The 24,022-nt window shown below is 39.3% G+C and overlaps 1 protein-coding gene across 2 annotated transcripts in view; it reads right to left on the bottom strand.

Annotated features, from left to right (window-relative positions):
• Positions 1–24,022, bottom strand: part of PLCB1 (phospholipase C beta 1) — a 684,700-nt gene that overhangs the window by 143,863 nt on the left and 516,815 nt on the right. For both annotated transcript variants that reach the window (XM_004433764.3, XM_004433765.3), the window contains exons 11-12: positions 13,622–13,779; positions 2,971–3,053 (exon numbers count right to left, since the gene is read on the bottom strand). In XM_004433764.3, coding sequence (XP_004433821.1) covers positions 2,971–3,053; positions 13,622–13,779 — 241 coding nt within the window. The remainder of the gene's footprint in view (positions 1–2,970; positions 3,054–13,621; positions 13,780–24,022) is intronic.

The raw sequence follows: 24,022 nt of genomic DNA, 5'->3' as shown, positions 1-24,022 counted from the left end.
AGAGAAAAACAGAAAATTCAGTGAATTTCTTTTGTCTAGTGTGAGTTTGTTTTGGAGGCACGGTTCAAATGAGCTGGGACCAGAGTTCTGAGTCTGGCATTTTGTATATGCAGCACATAGGAGAATAAAATGGTTCACTAGAGACGGCAAATAGATTTCACATATTTTTGGTGGGTGTGTTCCTGGGTCACCGTGTTGAGGATTCTGAGGTTATGTTTTGGTTTAGTAGAAAGAGTGCAGTAACTGACGAATGATGTCTGCCACCCGGTTCAGCAATGAGGTAAGGTAGCCCACATGTGAAGCATTGGGTTTACTAGCAAAGGGTGTGATAATCCTCCTAGGAAAGAATTGTGGCTGAGAGATTTTGATATGTGGAGCTCAAGGACAACGGAAATGTGAAGCAAACAACTTCCTCCCACAATATAATTCAGTATCTTAGTGTTTCGCTGCCATTAAATTATCTCAATGATTTGGGATAAAAATCATGGCATCCTGGGAAGGTTGCTTTCCTGTTTTCTTTTGTTACCTATGAATTATTAATGAACTTTTAATAGCTAAATCTCTCACTTTTAAACCAGAAGGCAGTATTATGGCACAATCTTCTTTGCTTTTGTGTACAATGTAGCAATTAGTATTCTGCCCAGTTTTGGCTCTCTGAATGACTGGTACTGAAGACTGCAAAAAATATCCTGTGGTTAAGAGTACAAGCCACGGGCCGGCCCCGTGGCTTAGCGGTTAAGTGCATGCGCTCCGCTACTGGCGGCCTGGGTTCGGATCCCGGGCGCGCACCAATGCACCGCTTCTCCAGCCATGCTGAGGCCACGTCCCACATACAGCAACTAGAAGGATGTGCAGCTATGACATACAACTATCTACTGGGGCTTTGGGGAAAAAAAGGAGGAGGATTGGCAACAGATGTTAGCTCAGAGCCGGTCTTCCTCAGCAAAAAAAAGAGGAGGATTAGCATGGATATTAGCTCAGGGCTGATCTTCCTCACAAAAAAAAAAAAGAGTCCAAGCCACATAAATGTGAACATTCACAGGCCGTTGTCTTGTGGATGCTTGGGTGGTCTTAATTGGAAGTTTTGAAGTCTCATGTTGCTTCTGCTTAGGTGTAGGGGATGGTGTTGGTTAAATGCATGAGTTTTAAGCCAGACTAGCTGGATTTGAATTGCAGCTCTGTCGTTTTAGCTGCATGGCCTTGGACATGTTACTCACCCTCTTTGGGACTCAGTTTCATCATCTGTAAAATAGGGATAATCACAGTAAGATTTATTCTTAGGAGCACCTGAGTTTGTGGTGAGGGTTACATGACTGGAATGCTGCTTGACACATAATATACATTCAGTAAATATTTGCTGTTATTACGTCTGTGGTGGTGGTGGCTGCAGACACCTCTCTGGCTACCTCATGGGAGACTTCAGCGGATCAGGTGAGACAATGGAGAATGGAACCGTAGCTTTTCATTCCATCTAATTTATATAGAAACATTTCTTGAAGAAAACAAATGTGCTAGATTTGGAGTTATTTCTCCAAAAAAGAAATAACATATCAACAAGTCTGAGAACTAGAGTGCCTGAAGAAAAGTGCTAAGGCATTGTTGAAGCCCAATTACAAATGGATGGGCAGAGATGGTCATGTGCAAATCAGAGCTGTCGCAGCAAATGGGGTATTAAATACAGTGACTAAAGAGGTGCTCCCTCAGTTAGAAGAGAAATAGCAATGAAACAAAATAAATTCTTTTCTCTTCAATTGACCCTCAGAAGTGTTAGAAAAACTATGTGCCAAGTGATTACATCATTCATTGGATGATTGGGTCCTAATGAAGCAGAATCACGAGCTGGTAAATGTAATATGGCTTTCCTGAGGGCAAACTAGAAACACAGATAATTATAAAATTGGTTACTTCAACATAAGGTCTCTCCATGTCTATATTAACAAGTGATCACATTTAACTACTTCGAAATTCCTCAAGCTGAAATTTGGTCATGACCAACCTGCTTCTTTGAGATTTAGTGAATTCTTTAAGAATTAGTGAGTTGAAGCATGTGTTGCAAATTAGTTGGACAAAGGGAATCAGTGACCTGGGAAAGACTTTCGATAGGAAGAAGGGAAAAAAAGGAACTTGTGAGCCAAATTAGGACAGGTGCTCTTGGCTTTCAGTTGAGAAATCTGGCTTCGGTCATTGAAATGGAGGAGAGGGCTTCACACATGCTTTTTTGAGCAATGATGGTCACTACTACATAGTCTTCAGACATTAATTCCACGGTCTAGAATTTTAGTTTCTTGAATTTTGATTCAACATACAGAAGAATCTTTCATTTTGAAGCTCTTTAAATTGAGTAACTATATGATAAACTAATAGCCACATTTTAGATATAAATGTGTTTTACTATGACACTTTGTGAGATAATGAATATAAAAGAGTTAAATCAAAATTACCTTTTCTTTGTGTAGCTCAGCAATAAGTGTAGGCTATTTTGAGATAGGAAAATATTTACAAATATTAACAGGGGAAGCCAATGGAAAGAGGAAGAAGGGAGAATTTAGTGTCTGAGTTCTCAGTGCAAAGTGGCAGAATAGAATTTACAGCTCTCCTTCCACCAGCTCTTACTGGCCATTTCAGTTTGGCAAAACTGACTATAAATTTGCATGCAATAGAAGGAACTAAGGAAGGTGGATTATAAAAATGGCCCATTGAAATAGAGACATGTGTTATGTAAGGAAATGTATTCCACTGCATTATAAAAAGAGGAGTCCTTAATGTAAAATCCTACTACGGCATGAAAAGAGATTCCACAAGTCCAATGGATTATTCTAACATTAATGAGATTTAAATGAATTAATTCCATCATATACAGATGAAAACATGCCACATAATATATAACATAACCAAAGAACACCATTAATGAACAATTATTAAACATGCCCTATTTGGGAAAGACTTCTATTGAATGTATTGAATACTTACGAATCCACGTGGTTCTCAAACGAAAGCAGAATTGGAAAAGGTGAAGTCTTAAATGCACACTCAGCAATTGCTTCTATCACTTCCTAAAAATGAGAACACATGTGTATTCAATATACAGAATTTTAATGTGTATATATTTTTTTCTTTGTGGTTACACGCATTGATATGATTGTCTTTTTCATTTACAGTATTCTATGCAATGGCCTGACATTGCTAGACGGGGTTGTGCAGGCTCCTGGACTATAAATTTTCTGAGTCTTGTCTTAGCAAAGTGAAAAAACAGAAGACTGGATTTTGGTGGAGGGGGAGTGAAGGAGAATGGTTCTTCTATTTGCTAATTATATCTACTTTTTTTATAATAAAAGAAATCTAATCATAGTATAAAAAATTTGGACAGCAACTGAAGGCAAAAATTCATCCATAAATTCATCCAAACCAAACCACTGTTAGCATTTGGTTATATTTACTTCTAGTTTGTTTTTCATGTATTTGTATAACTTGGTTTTAATTATAGTAAATACGCTATTTGTATTTTTTTAACATTGTTATTGAGAGACAACGTTACTGAGTTATAATTCACCCATTTAAAGTGTACAGTTGAATGGTTTTTAGTATATTCACAGAGTTGTGCAACCGTCATCCCAATCTAAGTTAGGACATTTTTATCACCCCAAAGAGAAACCATGTAACCATCAGCAATCACTCCCTATTTCCCCACCCCAACCCCACACACCCAGCCCTAGGCACCACTAATCTACTTTTCATCTACATAGAATTGTCTATTCCAAACATTTCGTATAAATGGAATTGTACAATATGTGGCCTCTTATGTCTGGCATCTTTCATTTAGCATGCTTTCAAGGTCATCCATGCTGTAACATGTATCAGTACTTCACCCTTGAATCTGTATTTTAAAAAAATGTGTATGTCATAAGCTTTAATATCTGTATAAAATTCTAGAGAATAGCAGTATTATAGCTGATTTAACCATTACCCAATTGTTGGACAGACATATTCTAAGAGCTATCATTCAAATAATTCAAATAATTCACCTTCATTTTTTCCTAATATTTTGAATTATATTCTGGGAATGTATTCTCAGAGGGGAATTATTGAATTAATGAGTAAGAATACTTTCTAATGAATAGAAACACAGTCTCCTGTGTTTCTCCAAATTACTTTTCATCCTACATTGCCTAGAGTAATTTATGAAGGACCAGATTTCAATGCATATTCGCCAGTTTGGGGCATTATTTTTCAAGTGTTTTTCTTATTGAACTGGTATCAAAGCGCGATCTCCTTTATTTTTAACTACATCAATACTACTGTGGTTTCACACATCCATACATTTGTTTTTCAGTTGTATTTATTCTTTTCATATTCTCCTTTCAAGTAGGAGTTTCCACTCTCATTCCTTATGCCTGAGCCTTTTCCACTATCTTCTCTACCTTCTTAAACACTGCACAGCTTTCTTTATATCCATGCCAGAAAGCTATTTCCCTGGCCCCAGAGTATAAATAAGGCTTTCTAATTCTGTACTCCATTTGCATATATCTTCTAAGAAGGATCTGCTTGCATGGAGCAAAAGAATCCCTGTCACTGTTTCTTAGAAGTGAATTCACAGATTGCATTTCATACATTATTAGTTTAACTATATGATAGTTGATGCCATCAAAAATAAGTGCACTATAAACAGCAAGCGGCAACAAGACTTTAAATTCTTTCTTTGATTTATTTGAGCACAGGTTTCAGATTCAAACAGGCTTGTGTTTGAATCCTACTTAGCCTTACAAGCTGTGTGACGTTGGGAAAAATCACTGAATGCCTCTGTGCTGACCTGTAAAGTGGGGGTGATAAGTCTCATTCCACAAGCCTGTTGTGAGGATGCCTCGAGAGAAGGTAAAGGACCCAGCTCAGGATACGGGCATATATTCTCAAATCAGCTGAGGCTTACCTCGCTGGTGCCTCCTTTTCCACTCACCTTAAACCTTTCCTCTTAGACTCTTACTAATACAAACAAGAGCTATCATTAAACAGCATTTATTATGTCACAGACACATATCTTATCTCATGCTATAAACATTCCGTAAGGAAAATATGATCCACCGTTTTACAGATTATAAAATAGTGGCTCAGACATATTAACCGATTTGCCCAAGGTCAAAGAGGAGAATCCAAGAAACCCCAGGCAAGTTTATCTGACTGTAAACTTTACGCTGTTTTTTTTTTTTTAATAATTTTATTTATTTATTTATTTTCCCCCAAAGCCCCAGTAGATAGTTGTATGTCATAGCTGCACGTCCTTCTAGTTGCTGTATGTGGGACGCAGCCTCAGCATGGCTGGAGAAGCAGTGTGTCGGTGCGCGCCCGGGATCCGAACCCCGGCTGCCAGCAGCGGAGTGCACACACTTAACCGCTAAGCCATGGGGCGGGCCCTAGACTTTACGCTCTTAACCACTGCAGTAGCTCCCATGCAGCTAATGACCTTAACCACCTAGGATCAAAGCCCTCAAAAGAATTGAGAATTACTATCATAAAGGAAGTGGGTAGTAAGTGCAAAAAGAAAAGGGCTAGGGGGCCGGCCCCATGGATTAGCGGTTAAGTGTGCGTGCTCCACTATTGGCGGCCCGGGTTCGGATCCCGGGCGCGCACCGACACACCACTTCTCCCGCCATGCTGAGGCCGCGTCCCACATACAGCAACTAGAAGGATGTGCAACTATGACATACAACTATCTACTGGGGCTTTGGGGACAAAAGGGGGAAAAAAAAATGGAGGAGGATTAGCGATAGATGTTAGCTCAGGGCCGGTATTCCTCACAAAAACAAACAAACAAAAAAAGAGCTAAATTTTGTTTATTTCATAAATTTGGCCCTATCGTCTCAGCTAAAGGCATTCTTGACTCCTCTTTCTCTCATATCTTTCAATTCATCAGCAATCTTGTCTAAAATATACCCAGAATATAACTACACCTCAGCACCTCCACCTCTATCATCCTGATCCATAACCTCTGCAGCAATTATGGTAAATTTTATCATCACTCCCACACATTCACTACGCCTTCCTGTGAGATCCGCTGACAACTGGCATTGCCGTGTGTTTTGTTTAGGCCAGTGAAATCTGTGTGAAAATGACGTGTGCTGCTGCTAAGCAGAGTCTTCTAGAGCCATCATGTGGTTCTGCCATGTCTCTTTCCTCTCTGCCATGAGCCCAGTGACATCACAGATTGGGGCTATTCTTTCTGTAGGGATTGTAGACATTTTCAATCAGAGCAACAGCCAACAACTAACCTGAGTGAGAAATAAACCTTCATGGTTCTAAACCACTGAGATTCTGGGGTTTCTTGTTGTTGCAGCAAAACCTAGCAGAGGCTGACTGATAGAACCTTTAACTGCTTTCCCAGCTTCTTGTTTGCCCCCTACAGTACATTCCACAGTCTGAGTGATTGCTCCTAAACATGAATCAGATGATTTCACTCCTTTGGAGTAAACCTGTCTTTGGCCTTCCATTTCACAGAGTGAAATCCAAATTTCTCGTCAGACCTTGCACCTGCTCTCTCTCTAAACTCATCTCCTTTTCCTCTTCCCCACTGCTCACCCTAGTACAGTCCACTGACGTCTCACTTTTCCTCGAATACACCAAGCATGATTTCATCTCTTTGTTCATCTCTTTGATTTCTTTGTTCATCTTTGTTACTTCTGTCAGGAATACTCTTATCTGAAAGCAAGGCTTACTTCCTTAATTTTAGGGGGTGGTGATCTCTTCTCAAATGTCATGTAACCATCTTCTCCTGCCATTCTGCTGAAAATAGCATTTCACTAGCCCCTCTTTGCCTTCAGTGCTTACTTATGTTGCCTTAAAGGGCATATCTCCATGTGCCATATTATGTGTTTCTTTTGGTTGATTTCTCCCCACTAGAATGTAAGTTTCTTGAGGGTAACCACTCAGTTTTCTCCACTGCTCTGTCCCTAGAGCCTAGGAAGTGCTAAGGCACATTCTAGACACTCACTAAATATTTTCAAATAAATAAATGAACTCTTAACATTCTTAATAGAAAAGAAGCATCATTTATCTAGTTATGTTCCCATTTATTCTTCTGTTGACTATTTCAGAGGTCAGCACAATTTTTCCATAAAGGGCCACATAGTAAGTATTTGAAGCTTTGCTGGCCATATAATTTCTATGGCAAATATTCAACTCTGCCTTTGTAGCCCCAAAGCAGCCACAGATAATATGTAAACACGTGGATATGCCTATGTTTCAACAAAACTTAGTTTATAGGAACAGGTGGCAGGCTGAATGTGACCTGCAGGAGACTGTTTGCCAACCCTTGGAGTAGTCTGATCATTGACTTAAGCAAAGCTTAAAACTTGATTCTAACCAAAGGTAAATGTAATTTTGTATTAAAGAAGTTTGAATGTTGATTCCATACTCAGTAGCCCAGTTAACGTTAACACTTTCATGGCCAAAATTTTCAATCAAGGTTGAGTCTTACATTAAAAACAAAGTCTTTCACATATAAATGTAAATAAAAGTGTAATTAGTCTTTGATAACTTTTCTAAGGATGATTGTTGTCTTGGTTATTTGAGAACTTCTCCAGCTGCCTTTAATAATGAAGGTTGACTGTGGACCGGCCCCACCAGCATTTGGGCGAATGAGAGTCAGGCCTGAAGGTGAGTGAAAACCTCGCCCCCTCTCCCTTAGAAAGTGGGTGTTTTGTCTCAGGCCAAGTGCCTATCTCTCTTTATCTTTGGCCAGTGAAATGTGAGTGTTTTCTGGGCCTGCTCTCAGACTTGTAGGGAGTTCGTGCCCACCTCCCTCTTCCTAGCTCCCTGGTCTGGTTCTCTCTCCCCACAGCGGGGATGCTGGTGTGGCCTGAACTGCACCTGGGCTCTGGGGATCCGAGACCTTCCTGTCTTGTGTCTCCGACGTCTCCTCTTCTCCTGCCGCTGTCCTTGTGCACTTCTGGTCTTGTGCACTTGACTTAGGACACCCTTCTCAGCTCCCACGGGGCCTCTCACCAAGGCTGGGCTGTGTTTGAGCTTCTGGCTCTTCCTAGAGGTGAAGTGGATGCCAGGGCTTGTGTGTGGAGGGCGCCCACAGCTCTAACACGGCAGCCTCACAAATGACTTAATTCAACCCCCAGCTCTCACCCTGGCTTAATAAAAACTCCTTGTGTATATAATACCACAACCATTATAAGTATATAAAGAAAGCTAAAGTGTGGCTCTTAAAATTTCCATTATACTATCAAAAGCTAACATTTATAGAGTATTCATTGCCCGCCATGCATCGTTCTAAGCAATGTCTTCATATTAAGTATGGTCAATGAATGCCTACAACAACCCTAGGAGGTAAGCACATTATCATCTCCATTTTGCTCATAAGAAAGAGGCTCAGTCTGGTAAGGGAGCTTTTCCAAGGTCTTGCAGCCAGCCAAAGGGAGAGGTGGTGTTGGAACCCCTGCAGTCAGCTCCAGAGCTGCATTCTTAACTTCTATACACTCCTTTCTCTCTTTTCCTCTCCTTCTCTCCCTCCTCCTTCTGTCCATCTCTCCCCATCTCTACCGTAAAATTAGCCACCTGTTTAGGAAACCTTTTTGAACCTTTAAAACCAAAGAAAACATTTACTGAATTTCATCTAATAATTTTAGTTGGAAGCCCCTTAAAACTCCAGAAGTTCCATTGTTGGACTTCTGTTTGTTTATGCCTCTGGAATACTTGGCATGGTGCACACAATTACTAAGAATGAGAAAACTAGTTCCAGGTTAAGTTTCACTCTTTCATATAAGCCATCACCAGTGGACCTTGGCTGTGAAAGTACCTTATTGCTCAACTGCTCCTTATTAAGCCAAAACCATTTTTCAGAGACTTCTAACACTGGATTCAATAATCTATAAACCATATGGCTCAATTACTAACCTCCAGCGGGAAAAACTGCCCTTGAAATCCTTTATCCTTGACAGACAACAGCAGGGTGTATTCGGATACCCATTGCATGTGAGCATTTATGTAGCAGTTAAATTGCATCCTAAATTATTATTATTTCTCTCAGAGAACAAAGCTTTATTTTCAGAAATGCTCCATTTAACCACATACTCAAATTTAATATATTTCCATCATATATTTTATCACATTACCCAGTTTTCCATCTTGTACAATTGTTGATTACAAAGGAGCTGCCTGAGGGGAGAAAAAGGAGCAGCTTGGGGACGGGGTGGGCGGGTGGGTGTCCAGCGTGGGGAGGAAGGAGATTGAGCAGGAGCAGACAGAATGAAGACCAAGTGGCAAATTACTATGTCATAACCATCAGAATGGCTAAGGCAATGAGGCAAAGAAACAGAAGAGCAGATATATGGGATAAATAATAAATAAATCTAGAGTGCAAAATAAAAAGCCCTCCACAAAGAGCTGAATTACAGCATGTCCTCTTTCCCAGAACATAACCTTTTATTTTGGCCCATACAATAAATAAATGGTAAATGCCAATAGGAAATTTCGTTTTGGGGATATATCGCCCAGAAGCTTTCCAGATTACATCAACCGAGAGCAGATAAACTGTGTGACCTAAAAATGACGAACTTTTGCAATCAGTTTATTTTGCTGCTGCAATACACACTGTGGCTATAGATTATAGTCTAATTATAGCGATGGTCAGGCCAAATATACAGGATAGCCAAAACTGGCAAACATTGGGAGAATCTTTTCACTAACCACCAATATATTATAGATGGAATTTCACATGTGAAAATGGAGAAAGACAAAATTCATTGGTATGATGAACAGAGGCAAGAAAGACTAAAAATGAAGGCCATGTTATAATTTGTCTATTTGCTTTGGGATGGGAATATCCATTAAAAAAACATTGAGAATCTACTGTAAGCCAGATTCTTTTCAAAGTGCTTGGGATAGTTCAGGGAACAAAACAAAAGATGCAGACCTTACATGCTAGGAGAAGGAGACAGACAATAGACAAGGAACATAATCATTAAGTAAATTAAGCACAGTAGTAGAAGGTGGTTAAGTGCTTGGTAAACAGAAAAAAAAAAGCGGTAGTGGGAGTGTATCATGAGTGTGGGAGTGGGCGTGGTGGCTGGTTACAGTGTTAAATAGAGCGGACCCTGTAGGCCTCATTGAGAAGGCGGCATTTGAGAAGGGCTTCAAGGAGGTAAGAGGTGACCATGCAGATACCTGGGGGAAGAGCATTCCAGGCAGAAGAAACAAGCTGTACAAGGCTGTGAGGTGGGACCTGCCTAGCACGGTCAAGGAACAGCAAGGAGACCAGTGGCATTGTAGTCCAGTGAGTGAGGGGGAAAGTGGTATTGGGGGGTGTAGATCACATAGGGCCCTGTCCCCCATTTCGCTTACCTTTTCTTACAAAGTCACTGTACACAGTGGTTTCTGCAAAAGCAGAGCAGGGCTGGGACTAGGGTGAGACCAGTGAGGTGTCTAAGTGTCATTCTCAGGTGGCAGCTCTGCATTTACACGACACAGAGAGGAAGCACCTCCTTTGATTTTGCATGCGAGGTGCCTCACTTGCCTCACCCTAGTCGCAGTCGTGATGTCCTGATGCAGAGAATTCCTGCTCTGTATATTTGTCCACAAAATAGGTTGGCTATTCTATTCCCCACACTCATCCCTGCCCACCACCACCACCACCCACCCACAGCCCTGCAAGAATTATCTATCCTGCACATGCACATTAGCAGGAAGCACAGCTGGACAGACCAACCACCAGGGAGATGAGTTTCCTGCTCTCTTTGGCCAACCCCCACCCCCAACTCTGGCAGGCCACTGGAGGAAGCAGTATTCTGGGCTAGATTTAGTCTTTTAGTCTCTAAATCCATCAGCAAGTGTGTGGATGTGGTTGAGAAGTTGTGCCTCCGGAGCCCAGGAATAGATGTTTAATCAGCCTGTGACTCTGGGATCACAGACGTGATTGAAGAATCCCTTGTATGGTCAAGTGCACAGGGAGAGTCACTCTAAGCTGACTTTATGGCCAAGGCCAAGAAACCAATGCTTCACATAAAATAAATATGCCTTAGAATGTGCTTGGTGTCTATTCCCCGCCCCGGCAAAGGAGCTCAAAGAATCTAGAAGATTATAAATTTTTAAGAAAATTTAATTGTTTCTTACATAGACTCTGAGGGGACAGTGGGCAGGGGAGTGGGTGGGCTCTCCCGGCAGTGGGTCAGTGCACAAGACCATCAGTCCCTTAGCTCAGTAACGGTTCCATCAGGATGTGCTGTCTTCCTCTCCAGGATCATCTCCATCCATGAACAAACAGGGGAGCCCAAGTTGCACTCACCCCTCACCCCACACCAGGGTCCTCTGTCCTCTGCTTTTCCTTAAAGAGCCCAACCAGGCTAGGGTTTGTATTTTAGATAGCTGACAAAGGAGAATGGCAGGCGCTGGGGGTGGGGGAGAACAATGGAAATGAAACAAAAATCCATTGATTTTTCCATTACAGAAAACCAGGACCTTAAGAGTGTTCAATTTCAGGAGCAGATACAACTTTTAAAGATTTTGATTAAGGTCAATCCCATATTAAACTAGTGAAGTGTGCTATTTTTCTCTAATTATTGTATTGTAGCCTAAGTTTAAGAAATCATGAAAAGTCAAATTCCCTAGGCACAACATAGTAAACTTATTTTAAGGTGCTAATGATATTACTTCTGAACAAATCTTTATTACTGTCAAAAAGTGTACCTTTGATCAGGAAATCCATTTGTGTCAACTGAAACCTGGCTGTCCCTTGAAAATCTTGCTTCTCTTTTGTTGCTTTCTCAAGTGATAGCTGTTTATTTTCTCACCTCTGAAGTGCCCCTGGGCTAAAAGCAGAAGAGTGGGATTTTTCTGCCCTCAATGCTACTTCTGAAACATTACTTCTCAATCTTATTTTTAAAAAATCCCAGTTCTCATGAGCTTTTACCACTTCCTCACTTCTGCCATCTATTGAGCTCCCCTTCATTCAGCAAACACTTTGGCAAGTGGCTCACTGTCTTCTTCATCCAAAGCTTTGTCACCAATCTTGGTGATGTTAATGTCTAAGTCATCCAATATTCTTGCCTCTCAGCACTCTGACCTCCCCATTTTCAATGGCCTTGTCCCCACTCCACTTTAGCTACCCACACACTTCGGCTCTGTTTTCTTGTTTTTTTAGGGCAAGAGTTAGTGACCTAGAGTCAGTTCTGCTCTGAGACTCAGGTAACCCAGGTAATGGGGCTCATGCCTTGGGACCCGTGCCCTAGAGGTTGTCCTCTGGCTCTTCTTCTCTGATTCCCTTCCAAAGAAGAGAAAAGCCTGAGTCAGTCAGCAGAACATGTCCTCTAAAGCCCACATATCCCCTTTCCAGATCACTTTCTAGGTGCCTAGAACCCCAGATTTCCCCCACCCAAATGGCCCCAAACTCCTAGGGATGGCTCTTTGCAGGGGATGTGAACAGAACTTGGATATTTGGGCTTGGGTGTCCACATGCGTGAATGTTAGGCCCTTTATGATGTAGGATGGAGCCATGGGTGGGAAGAGAAAAGAGATGACCAAAGACACCCTCATTCCCAGCTAATAAGACTGGCTGATGCTTCTTTATCAATTACAGCTTTAGTCTTGCCTCCTAGATAGGATTTATTAAGATACCCAATCATAGGATTATTTCTGCTTACTGACAGCACCCAATCCATAGCAAAACCCTGCTTCCTTGAACCCTCACCCAAATCACCTAATATAAGCCCAAATCCTGTAAGTCCTCTCTAATCCACTTTTATTGAGACACCACAGTTCCCCATGATATGTGTGCTCCCTTGTTGCATAAGCCAATAAACCTGAGTTTGACTACAGGTGTATTCCTAGCGGTCTTTGGCTGACAGGTATCAATGTGCCAAGCTGGCATATAATAGTCAATATTCCACTCTAGCATCATAGAACAGAATATTATATAATAATTAAATAGTAGTAATTAATATAATAATCATCATCATCATCAAGAAAGCAAACAAGCTAGAGATACACGCAATAATATTGATGAATCTCCCTAACAATGGGGAGTGAAAAAAGCAAGACACTAATGCATACCACAGTATGAATGCATTTATATTAAGTTAAAAAACTGGTGAAACTACTTAGGGCTGTACATAAACTAGTACACTCTAAAGAAGAGCAAAGTTGTGACCACTGTAATAGTCAGGAAGGTGGTCATCTCTGGGGGTAATGAGGTCATTCTGATGGGAATGGGTACATGGGGTGTTTCTGGGATGTCAGTATGTTTCTATTTCTTGATTTAGGTGGTAGTTACATGGGTGTACATTTTTTATTCATTAGTTAAACTGTACAAATAAGTTGTATGATCTTTGTTATGTATGTTATACTTCCCAATGATAAAATGCAAGAAAAAAAGGATGAGTGTTAAATAGACAAATTCATTGACATTTCCTTTCAGAAGACAGTTTACTTAGATTTTGGTTAGCGTGAACCAATTCACCTGATGCCAGTTATCCATGCATAAACTGCTAAATTTTAGCCTATGAAATTGCAAAGATGATTAATGGCCAATGGACTTAATTGTAATCCCTGGGTCTTTCTATCTTAGGAGGCTTTACCCAAATGGGGTCAGGTCTCCTCAGCTGCCTCTCTTAGCAATATTCATTCACTCTACCTTGAAGGATATTTCAGTCGTCATGGTGAATCCATGGGTGATGACTGGTTCCTCTTCTGCAGTCCGTCCCTTCCAGCAGTCCAACTCTACACAGCGACAACCAGACAGGAGCACTTGGCGGTACATCTCAACAGAGGAGTTTCCAGCCAGCTGGCCAGCTGTAAAACATCAACAAAATGAATCCCAGAATCTCATGAAGCAAGGAAGACATTGGTGGCTTCCTAGAAAAGCTCTTCCCCAATGGGAAAACAAAGAGTTTAAGAGTTTGAGTAGTTGTTTTCAGCCTTTCTTCTGCTTCAACATACCAGAAGGTAGTGGCACAATCCCAAATGAAATTGTGGCTCTCTAACAGTGGTTTGGGGGAAGAGAGAATAGAAGGAGGAAGGCATTGTAACAATAACAATAACTCATGTATCTTAAATGCTTACCATGTGCCAATTATAGTTCGTCAAACTTTACATGTGTTACTACATTTAATCTTCATAAAAATCTCTCTGGTACAATTAGCTTTCTTTAAAAAAAAATACTTACATTCAGAAAATGAAAATGGTATAGAGCAATTCAGTTACCCAAGTTTCCAAAGCTAGTAAGTGGAAGATACAGGATTATAACTTCACTCAGTTTTTAAATTCACTACCTCCCTCTGAGAGAGTACTGTTGACAGGCAATTCTATTATACAAGTCAACCCCTTTGTCATGTTTGTCCAAGGCACAAATGCTTAGAAAAGCTAAGCATTCTCTTTTCAAAAGTGCTTTTTTGTAGGAATAAATTTAAATTTAATAAAAGAAGTGCAAAACTTATACACTAATGATTAGAAAACATTGTTAAAAAAAATTAAAGAAGACCTAAATAAATGGAAAGATATCCCATATTCATGGAGCAGACTTAATATTGTTAAGATGACACTACTCCCCAAATTGTTCTACAAGCTCAATTTCTATCAAAATCCTAGCTGGCTGTTTTGCACAAATTGAAAAGCTGATTGTAAAATTCACATGGAAATGTAAAGGACCCAGAATGGCCAATCTTGAAAACGTACAACAAAGTTGGAGGACTGACGCTTCCCAATTTCAAAACTTAACTACACAGCTAGAGTAGTAATCAAGACAGTGTGGTACTGGCACAAGGTTAGATACATAGATCAATGGAATGGAATTGAGAGTCCAGAAATAGACCCTCACATTCACAGTTAATCGACTTACAACAAGGGTGCCAAGATTGCAGAAAGAATTGTCTGTCTTTTCAAGAAAAAGTAGTGGGACTGACGTGGTCGAAACCTTGTTTATGACTCGTTTTACAGTTTCTAATTCTTTCCATGAGACTTCATTCAGTCTTGCATTACTCAATCGCCTCTGGCTAGGAGCAAAAGAATTTACCTCAGGAGGTAATCAATGACTTTACTCTCCTGCCTACATGTTCCTGGAGTCATATTGTACGTTGAAATGCAAGGACACGTCTCATTCATCTGTCCCCATGCCCTAATCTTTGAGGCTAACCAGACCACCTAATACTTTCTCTTTTGACATTTCTATAGAATACTAAAAATAGCTAAACTGGTATATAATGGGCCCGGACAGGCACTTCCATGCAGCATCTCTCTGCTGCCCATGGGTCCTGTCCCCAGGCAGCTCTTTACTGCCCATGGGTCCTGTCCCCATGCTGAACACAAAATAAAGGTGCATGAACCAACGAGCGGCTCATGTCTGAAAATTCTTTTTTGACTCGAGACTTAGCAGCCCCACATCAGGACAACTGGATAGTCACATCAAAATAATGAAGTTAGATCCCTACCTCATATCATATACAAAAAATTAACTCAAAATAGATCAAACTTCTAAACGTAAGAGTTAAAACTATAAAACTCAGAAGAAAACATAAGAGTAAATCTTTGTGACCTGGATTAGGCAATGGTTTTGTAGATATGACACCAAAAGCACAAACAACAAAAGAAAAAAGAGATAAACTTCATCAAAAATTAAAAATCTTTGTGAACAGAACTGAAATATTCTGGTGAAGTGATAAGAATTGTAATAATCAAGGCACCTGAGACGTCTGAGGGCAGGAATTCAAGCCAACCCATTCCTATCTCACTTATGAAGTCAATGGACGGCATGAATTTCTTGATAAATTATTTTTAAAAGATTAATAACAAATAACTTTCAAGACAAGCCCACCATCAACACACACATGGAAGTCTGTTTTCCACATTAAACATTTTCTCTGCTTTATACTCTATTAGCCTCCATCATTTTTTTTTAAATAGTCAATTAAAAGATGATATATTGATGAAAACTGTCAAAACGACTTTGAAATGGACAAGATCTGCCCAGTGGAGACACACAGGACAAAGAAAATGGGATTAAGCCTATTGGCTTAATTTTATTTTTATATGCATGTCACAACACCCAAACATCAGCATAAAAAAAGGATGACATTCTTGAGTTCCACATAGCCCTAGTAAATGCACTGAAAGGCTGATTAAGTAGGTTTGCATAATCACTTTTCTCTACCGAAAAAATAGGGCATTTTAAACATACAAACGTGTTTGCAAAATCAGAAATGCTGACAAAAAATGTAGAAAGTTCCTGATGCTAGATAACCAATTTGCCATTTATGATTGACTCCAAGTTTATTGTAATAAAGGTCTTTTCTGCATAAAGGGCAAGGGGACAGTTGGAGTGAAGGGGAAAAGATAGCCATTTATATGTTATTCTTAAGCTTAAGGGAGGACTACTTTAGCTAGAGGAAGTGAAAAGTTCAAATAATTATCAGGTTAACTCACTAAAAATGCTAGCGCCTACAGAAAATTGCACTGCTGTTAATGGGTAGAGCAGATTTTCTTGTGTACTATCTAGGAAATTGTTTAAGTGTATTACTAACCATATCCAACATCACTACATAATGTGCAATTTTTTAGGTTATTTAATTAATACTTTGTTGAAGTATTAATTCATGCCGTCCATTGACTTCATAAGTGAGATAGGAATGGGTTGGCTACTAACTTCAGTAGGGAAGTTACCATGGATTTATAAACTAAATAAGGGTTATTGGTAGATTGAAGTAAATACTTAACCCACACTAGAGCATTCTGCAATAAAAGATTCAAAGACTTTCTAGAAACATTTCTTTAGATTTGTTTGCAAAATTGTTTTTATCACTCAAAGAACAAAACGAAGGAATTTGATGTACTTTTTGAATGTTGATCAGTTAATGTTTTGAAAGATGTGGTAAGGCATGGGGTTGAGTTTGTGAGATGCAAAGGAATCTGAAAAAAAAAAAATCTGAAGAATGAGAAGGTAGGTGTGTGTGTGTCCGTGTGTGTGTGTGTGTGTGTGTGTGTGTCTGTTGTGTTCATTGTCCGACACCTAAGCCCAACAGATCCCTTCAAGGTAAACTTGTTCATTCTTAAAATGAATAATCTATATTAGAAATGGAAGTCTCCCAAAGAAAGCATATTTTGAGAACTCTCACATTTATCCATAATTGCCCTATTCCTTGGAATGCATGTTAGGTTCCCTCTGTGTTTTCTTTCATTTATGGAAATTTTTTCTAAATATGTGTATTAATATTCTCCATTATTCTTTCCATTTCTGCCTAAAGCCTCAAAGCTGGTTTATTTTTTTTCCCTAAAATCCTAAGTCCTCATTATTTTATCCCATTGACCTATCATATTTCCATTTGATGAGATCTAATAAATATAGCTTCTGGGGCCAGGGGATTGCCAGGGGTTGGAATTAATGATATGCCATGAGTCACTCAACCTTTGTTATTTCTGAAACTAGTATCTGACATCATCTTTGCCTAGCTGTGAACACCCTCTGGAGTACATTCCAAGCCCATGATTGAACTTGGGAGCCGAAGCTCCATCTTGGATTAATTCATAATACTGCCCCAAGTCATAGCTCCAAAACTTCTCACTTGACTGCATTCATTTTGGGCAGCTGGCTACATTCACTTGAGTTTTGTCTCAGATTACCCAAGGCATCCATGGTTGGAAGAGACTAGAAAATTGAAAATAACAATCCCTTTATTAACACAGGCTTCTGAGGAATTTCTCACCTTGCAGAGAGTAATGATTAATTGTCTATATTTATCATTATTTATTGTCTTCTCTTCAACTTCAGGCTAAGAAGTTTCCAGAATGTGATGCATTTAATTCAGTGGCCTTCTTCAATAAACATTGTCTCCTTAAATAAGTGGAGATGGGGACTATCTCTCCTTGCATTCAAAGCTGTAACAGCCATTCAGGTCACATAATTCCACCGTTACACTTGAGGGATACAAAATACAGAGGATGTGTTGTTTATCTTGACTGTCTCTAGGGGCATCGGTTTGATCTGATCTCTCTCTTCCATAGTATATGCCTGCTGCCCCAGTGAGACCATGAAGCTCTCTTGAACATAGATCCAATTGCAATGAGATGGTTTAGGTGAGAGAGTGGGAAAACAACTTTAAGCATATGCCTTACTGATTATAGGAGCCTCAACATTAGGGTCTGTGCACATTCCCAAACACAGTCTCTGTGGGAGGCAAAATACTGGTTGCTGGGGATACAAAAATGAGGCAAGACATATTCCTTACTCTTACCATCCAGTTAGGGAGGCAAGTTCAAATAAAGCAGAAGGTACTTATGTGCCAGGGAGTTTAAATGCTCACCTCAATCTTATACTCCTGGTTGCTCTTTCTTTCTCTTCTTTCTCTGTCTTCTTGCCAACAGAATATTCTATTTAGGTTCTGATATGCCTCAGAGGCCCCTCCCCAGCCCTGGGGTAAATCTTAATTCTTCTCAGTCAGTCACAGTAGTTCTGTGGCCCATTTTAGTGATTAATGTGGGCATTGCTAAGTGGTGCAACTCTGGGCTATATCTAATAGGGCATAAAGGAAAGTCTACCGCGTGGGCTGGGGGGACCTCACTCTTACAAAGGACCACAAGACAAGGACTTTCCCTGTGCCACAGGCGGATATTATTTCATAGGGAGGCAATGCTCAGGGTGCACAGTCATATTGAAACCATGAGACGAGCAAAAAAGATGGAAAGCATCTGGGTCTCTGATGACATCAATGAATTCCTGATTTAATCAACCCACAACTACTCTGCTTCTGGACTTCTTGTCCTGTGAGGTAATAAATTCTTTAATATTTAAGCAATTAAGTAGTAGTATCCTATTACTTACAGTCCCAAATACCTTGATTGTTTCAATTTTACAAATGAGGAAACTAAGGCTTAGAAGAGTTAATTTACTTAAAGGCAAATTTAAACTTGGTCTATTTATTTGCTAAGCTCAACTTCTTTCCATTCTACCACCCAACTTTCATAGGTCTTTGTGTGCTTTAAACCAAAAATAAATTATCAAAGGTTGCATATGCTAAAGGCTAAATGAGTGGGAGAGATGTGAAAGAAGGGAGTGACACTCAGTCTGGGTTGGTAGTAGATGACTGACAAGCGTAAATTATGCCTTGAATCATTTTTAGAACTTTTCTGCAGCCAAGAACATATATGTGAGGAGAGGAGTTGAGTAATAATTTGATACATTCAATCAGATAATTTAATTCATCAGAGGATAACTAAAACCCGAAATCTAATTTTTTTCTAAGCTGAATAAGGATGTTAATTATTCAGAGATATACCACTTTGTCTTGCCTGCATATAAGGAGCCGTTATCCCAAATGGTTTGGAGTATGGGAAGATTTATGAGCTGCTGAAAAAGTATAGGTTGAAATGAGTTCTGTCCTGAAAGAATTTTGTTTTGAGTGATAAGGGTAGATTCCTCGAGGAAAAACAATAATTTAAAACATAATCACTACTTGATGTACTGCCAAGATTATCCAAAACCTTAGAAAAAGACCATCATAATTAAAAATCAACTCATTCTATGCATATATTTCTCTCAATGGTCAGATTTATTTTTCCTTCTGGGGGTCTCAATGGTCAACAAACGGGCAATAATGAGTAGGGAAAAAGACGTAATGATAATAATGCATTGCTAAATTGCATTGGTTTTCACACTGTATATTTAATTTTTACAGTCCCTTTGAATGCTCAAAAGAAAACATTCCAAATATCGAAATTCTCCTTTGAATTTAGACTGGCATTTCTCAGGAATGCTAGTTCTTAAAATGCTCAAAGAAAATAAGTCGAGTGCCGACGGTGGCGGGGAGGAGAGCTGGTCATACCTTAATGATTGTGAATCTGTAAGCCTTTTTCCTTATACTCAAAACTTACTGTGGTAGGTGCCAACTTTTGTTCATACCTAGCATTTTTTAAACTCATTCAAGTAGGAAAACTTTCCTTTTTCTACCAAACACCCCTTATATGAAACAATGTTTCTATAGAAAAAATTTTTACTTCTTCTGGAAATGCCTGTAAAATATAAAGTCTCACTCTTTTTCTAGGTATTGATTTTAACATTTAATTGGATTCTATTGGGTTATACATTGGTTATAATTTTATTTTACAGTATTCTTAATTGGCCTTGGGAAATTTGAATTTTTATGTCATTCATGTTTATATTTATGCAAAGGCCTCTGATAGATAGGAGTTCTACATTAGGTTTATCTATAATTAAAACAAGGATACTAATAATATTATATGAAGTAAAACCAAATTTTACCCATGAGCCAGCGAGGATTTCAGGCAAAACCTCAAGAGCCTGTATTAGAATTGATATGTAGATTTTCAGGCTAATTATATGGAATTCTCCTTAATTCCCCTGCAGGAAAATATAAAACTTTGCTACTAGGACAAGGTAATATTGTGAGAATGTGGATTTATATAGGGTACATAAAAACCTAGGTATAATAATACATGGCTTAGGAAAGTGAGCAAGATAAGTTAAAATAAACCTTGAAGATCAGAACATGATTTAACATACACAACATAGTTTTAAAAATTGATTATTTGAAAATATATGAATTCTAATACTACTGGAAATTAAATAATTGAAGAAAGAATTGGTTTACTTAGTCAGAAATCATGTATATCAGATGGTGGTGATATGAAACCATTGTACAGAAATTTGGAGACAACTATTTGAGTTCTTTCTTCATCAAAACATAGAGTAGACCCTTCTCTTTCCTAGTATGTGACAGCTCCACCTTTTGAGAACTGTTAGCCATTAATATGCTGACACTCAAAATCAAACTGACACAATGGAGCCAAATTCTCTACCCATCTGTGCGTACACAGTTATTCAGAGAGAGGGCAAATGAGTGACTCTGGAAGAAATTAATTGGACTAAAAATCCTTAGTGAAATGCAGTTAAAAAAAAAAAAGAACTGCAGAGAAAAACTGAACAGTATTCTGTAGTTTTATTGTTTGTATCAATATTGAACAGTTTTCTTAGGGCTATTATTGTGTTTTCAGTAAAGCAAATGAGTAATTATCTATAATTTGTTAGGTGTATCAAGATTGATAAAGAAAGCACAGCTATAGAATCAAGAATTTAAATTGGAAGATAGAAGTGGAAATATTTCTGTGAATTTGTGCCTTAACAAGAGAAAAAAATCTTTTCTTGCTTTGTTCACTGAAATGGTCCAGAAACAATGCTCCATAGTGCAGGGTCCAAATTGCTGTTACCCATACAATATTTTTTCCCCAATAAAAGGAACCAGGGCTCATTGGGGGAAAAGCCTGATTCTATGTGTGGCACAGAAAAGAACAAGGTGAGTCTGGAAGATCTTTATGTGCCAGAAAGGAAGGACATTTTCAAAGATCAGTGGGTCATGTCAAGAAGATACAGAAGCCAGCCTAAAAACATTTCCACTGACCAAAGCTGAGATAATTTGAGTTTAAAAGGCAAATAGTGCCTGTGTTTGAGTGAACACACATAAAATCTGAAAACCTTAAGTCCATAATGATATGCAGAAAGAGAAAAACTAGTATATTCCGAAAGAAGGTAAAAAGAATAGAATGTATATCCGGTCAGTCTTGTAATTCAATCATTTTGGTATTATTGCCTCATTTATTATAGGACAAATAATATAGATACTAATGAATTTAAATATATCACTTGGAAGGCATATTTGGACTTAAAACTATTGGTAAAATTACTGCATATTGTGACTTCCAGGTAGATGAAATCACATACAACGTCCAAAATTTAACTGAATATACATTTAAGTATTTTTAAGAGTCTTGTAGTCCCAAGTGTATGATAAATGCAAGATTCCATCATGTGCTAAAGTCTTTAAAGTTATATTTCTTAGTTCTATTTCAAAGATCCTAGACTCTTATCTTGAGGTTCTGTAGAGCTCCTCAAACTCGGATGAGAAAAAAGATTACATCTTCAATTTAAACCTCTATGTGAAATTTAACATTCTCTTCAGCTATGAATGTAGGTCACAAATCACAGTAGTATTAGCAGGACCAAGGACTCTGTCACCAGTAGAAATCACAGATATTTTTATATCATATTCCAGTTGTTGCAAATATCACAACATATTATTTATACTAATTTTACTTTGTGTTCATAAAAATACATAATATTTTACCACAAATTTGTTTTTTAATATTTGATAATATTTCAGTGGAATTGATTTCCTCTTTAATCCTATGTACTTTATTTTACGCATTTAACACTATTCTTAGATGGGTCCATCAGCTTCACCAGGCTGTCAAATAGGTCAATGGTAGCAAGTAAGATTAAGAACCCCTGAGAAGGAAAAAAATCCTTTGTAAAGGCTTATCCATTTGAGTAGCAGCTTCAAAACTTTTGTAGTAGGCCTAAGAATCTGAATCCAAGGAAGTGGGCTAAGTGGATATTGTTCTCTTGAAGTTATAAAACCTGTAGCAGTTTTAAAACAGGGCTAAAAATATTTTGACACTCCTCCCATCAAGAGCTGTGGTCTATGTCCCCTCCCTTTGAATCTGGGTAGGCTGTGACTGTTTTGACAAATAAAGAAACAAGCGACAGCATAGAACTTCAGAGGCTACGTGCAAAAGGCAATTAAGCTTCCTCCTTTCTTTCAGACACTTGTTCTTGCAGCCCTGAGCTGCCATGTAAAAAGTCCACCTATTCTGGGGGCTGCCATGCTGTGAGGAAGACCAAGCCACATAGTGAGGCTTCTTGTAGGCCATTAGGTCAGCAGTCGTAACTGAGCCCAGCTGTTGGGTCATCCTGCCCAAGTGCCAGACATGTTGATGGAGAAGCCTCCAGAGGCTTCCAGCACCCAAGATGTTTGCATCACCCCCAGCTAATGCCCTAGACACCAGAAAGCAGAGACAAGCCATCTCCTTTGTTCCCTGTCTGAATTCCTGACATACAGAATATGGATCAAAATAAAATGGTGGATATTTTATGCCAATGAGTTTTGAAGTGATTTGCTATGCAGCAAGAAATGATCAGAACAGGGTTTAGGATGAGCCAAACATGAATCTAGTTAGTTTTATGGCATGACTCTCTCTTAGTAGAAAATGTCAGTTGAAACAGAACAGGCCACCAGAAGCCTAAGAGCTATCTACTTTTCAGGAAAAACATGCAAGTTGTAGTTCAACTGACTGTAGAACTCAGACTATATGATTTTGACTAGGTGGTCTCAGATTATATCATCCTGAGACAGCCCATTCCAGCTCTTTGGAGGCAACATTTTTTTTTTTGTGAGGAAGATAGCCCTGAACTAATATCCATGCCAATCCTCCTCATTCTGCTGAGGAGGATTGGCCCTGAGCTAACATCTATTGCCAATACTCTTTTTTTTTTCCCTTTTTCTCCCCAAAGCCCCAGTAGCTAGTTGTATGCCATAGTTGCACATCTTTCTAATTGCTGTATGTGGGATGCCGCCTCAGCACGGCTGGACAAGTGGTGCGTTGGTGCGTGCCCGGGATCTGAACCTGGGCCGCCAATAGCAGAGTGTGCGCACTTAACCACTAAGCCACGTTGCTGGCCCCTCCAAGACTCATTTCTATTCTAAGCTATTTTTCATTGAGCGTAGGATGCCAGGCCAATGCTGGACTCCACACCAACAAAACATGCATTTGAGCTAGGAGGAATGGATCTCTTTAAGGAATTCAGAAGAAAGAACTGCTTAGTTGCCAGATGGTTGAACCCTGTGAGATTCTCTTGGACACTGTCATGAAAATCTAGTGCCTGGATCTCCCTTGTCATTATACACATAGCATTGCTGGTATACTCTGCAACACAAACCACATACCCCTAGACAATGAGCCACGAGTACATCAAACCTCCCCCAAGGCACGGTGAGCATCTACAATGCACAGATACGAAATGAGACCCCAGACTTTGGTTGTGTTGTGAGTCTTACAGACTGGCTAGCTTATACTCCTTTGGATGATGGACTGTGTGAAGCAGGAGAGTGACTTGGTTTTCAAAAAGCTTGGTTTTTTAACCAGTAGATTTTTTGCAAGGTCTTTTCAAGGCTGGTAATTAGACATCTGCCATACA

Source organism: Ceratotherium simum, chromosome 21 (assembly GCF_057802395.1).
Source record: "Ceratotherium simum simum isolate JZ-2026a chromosome 21, ASM5780239v1, whole genome shotgun sequence".
Classification (NCBI taxonomy): Eukaryota; Metazoa; Chordata; class Mammalia; order Perissodactyla; family Rhinocerotidae; genus Ceratotherium; species Ceratotherium simum.
Note: the sequence above shows the minus strand (reverse complement) of the source record. Positions and strands in the feature narration are given on the sequence as shown.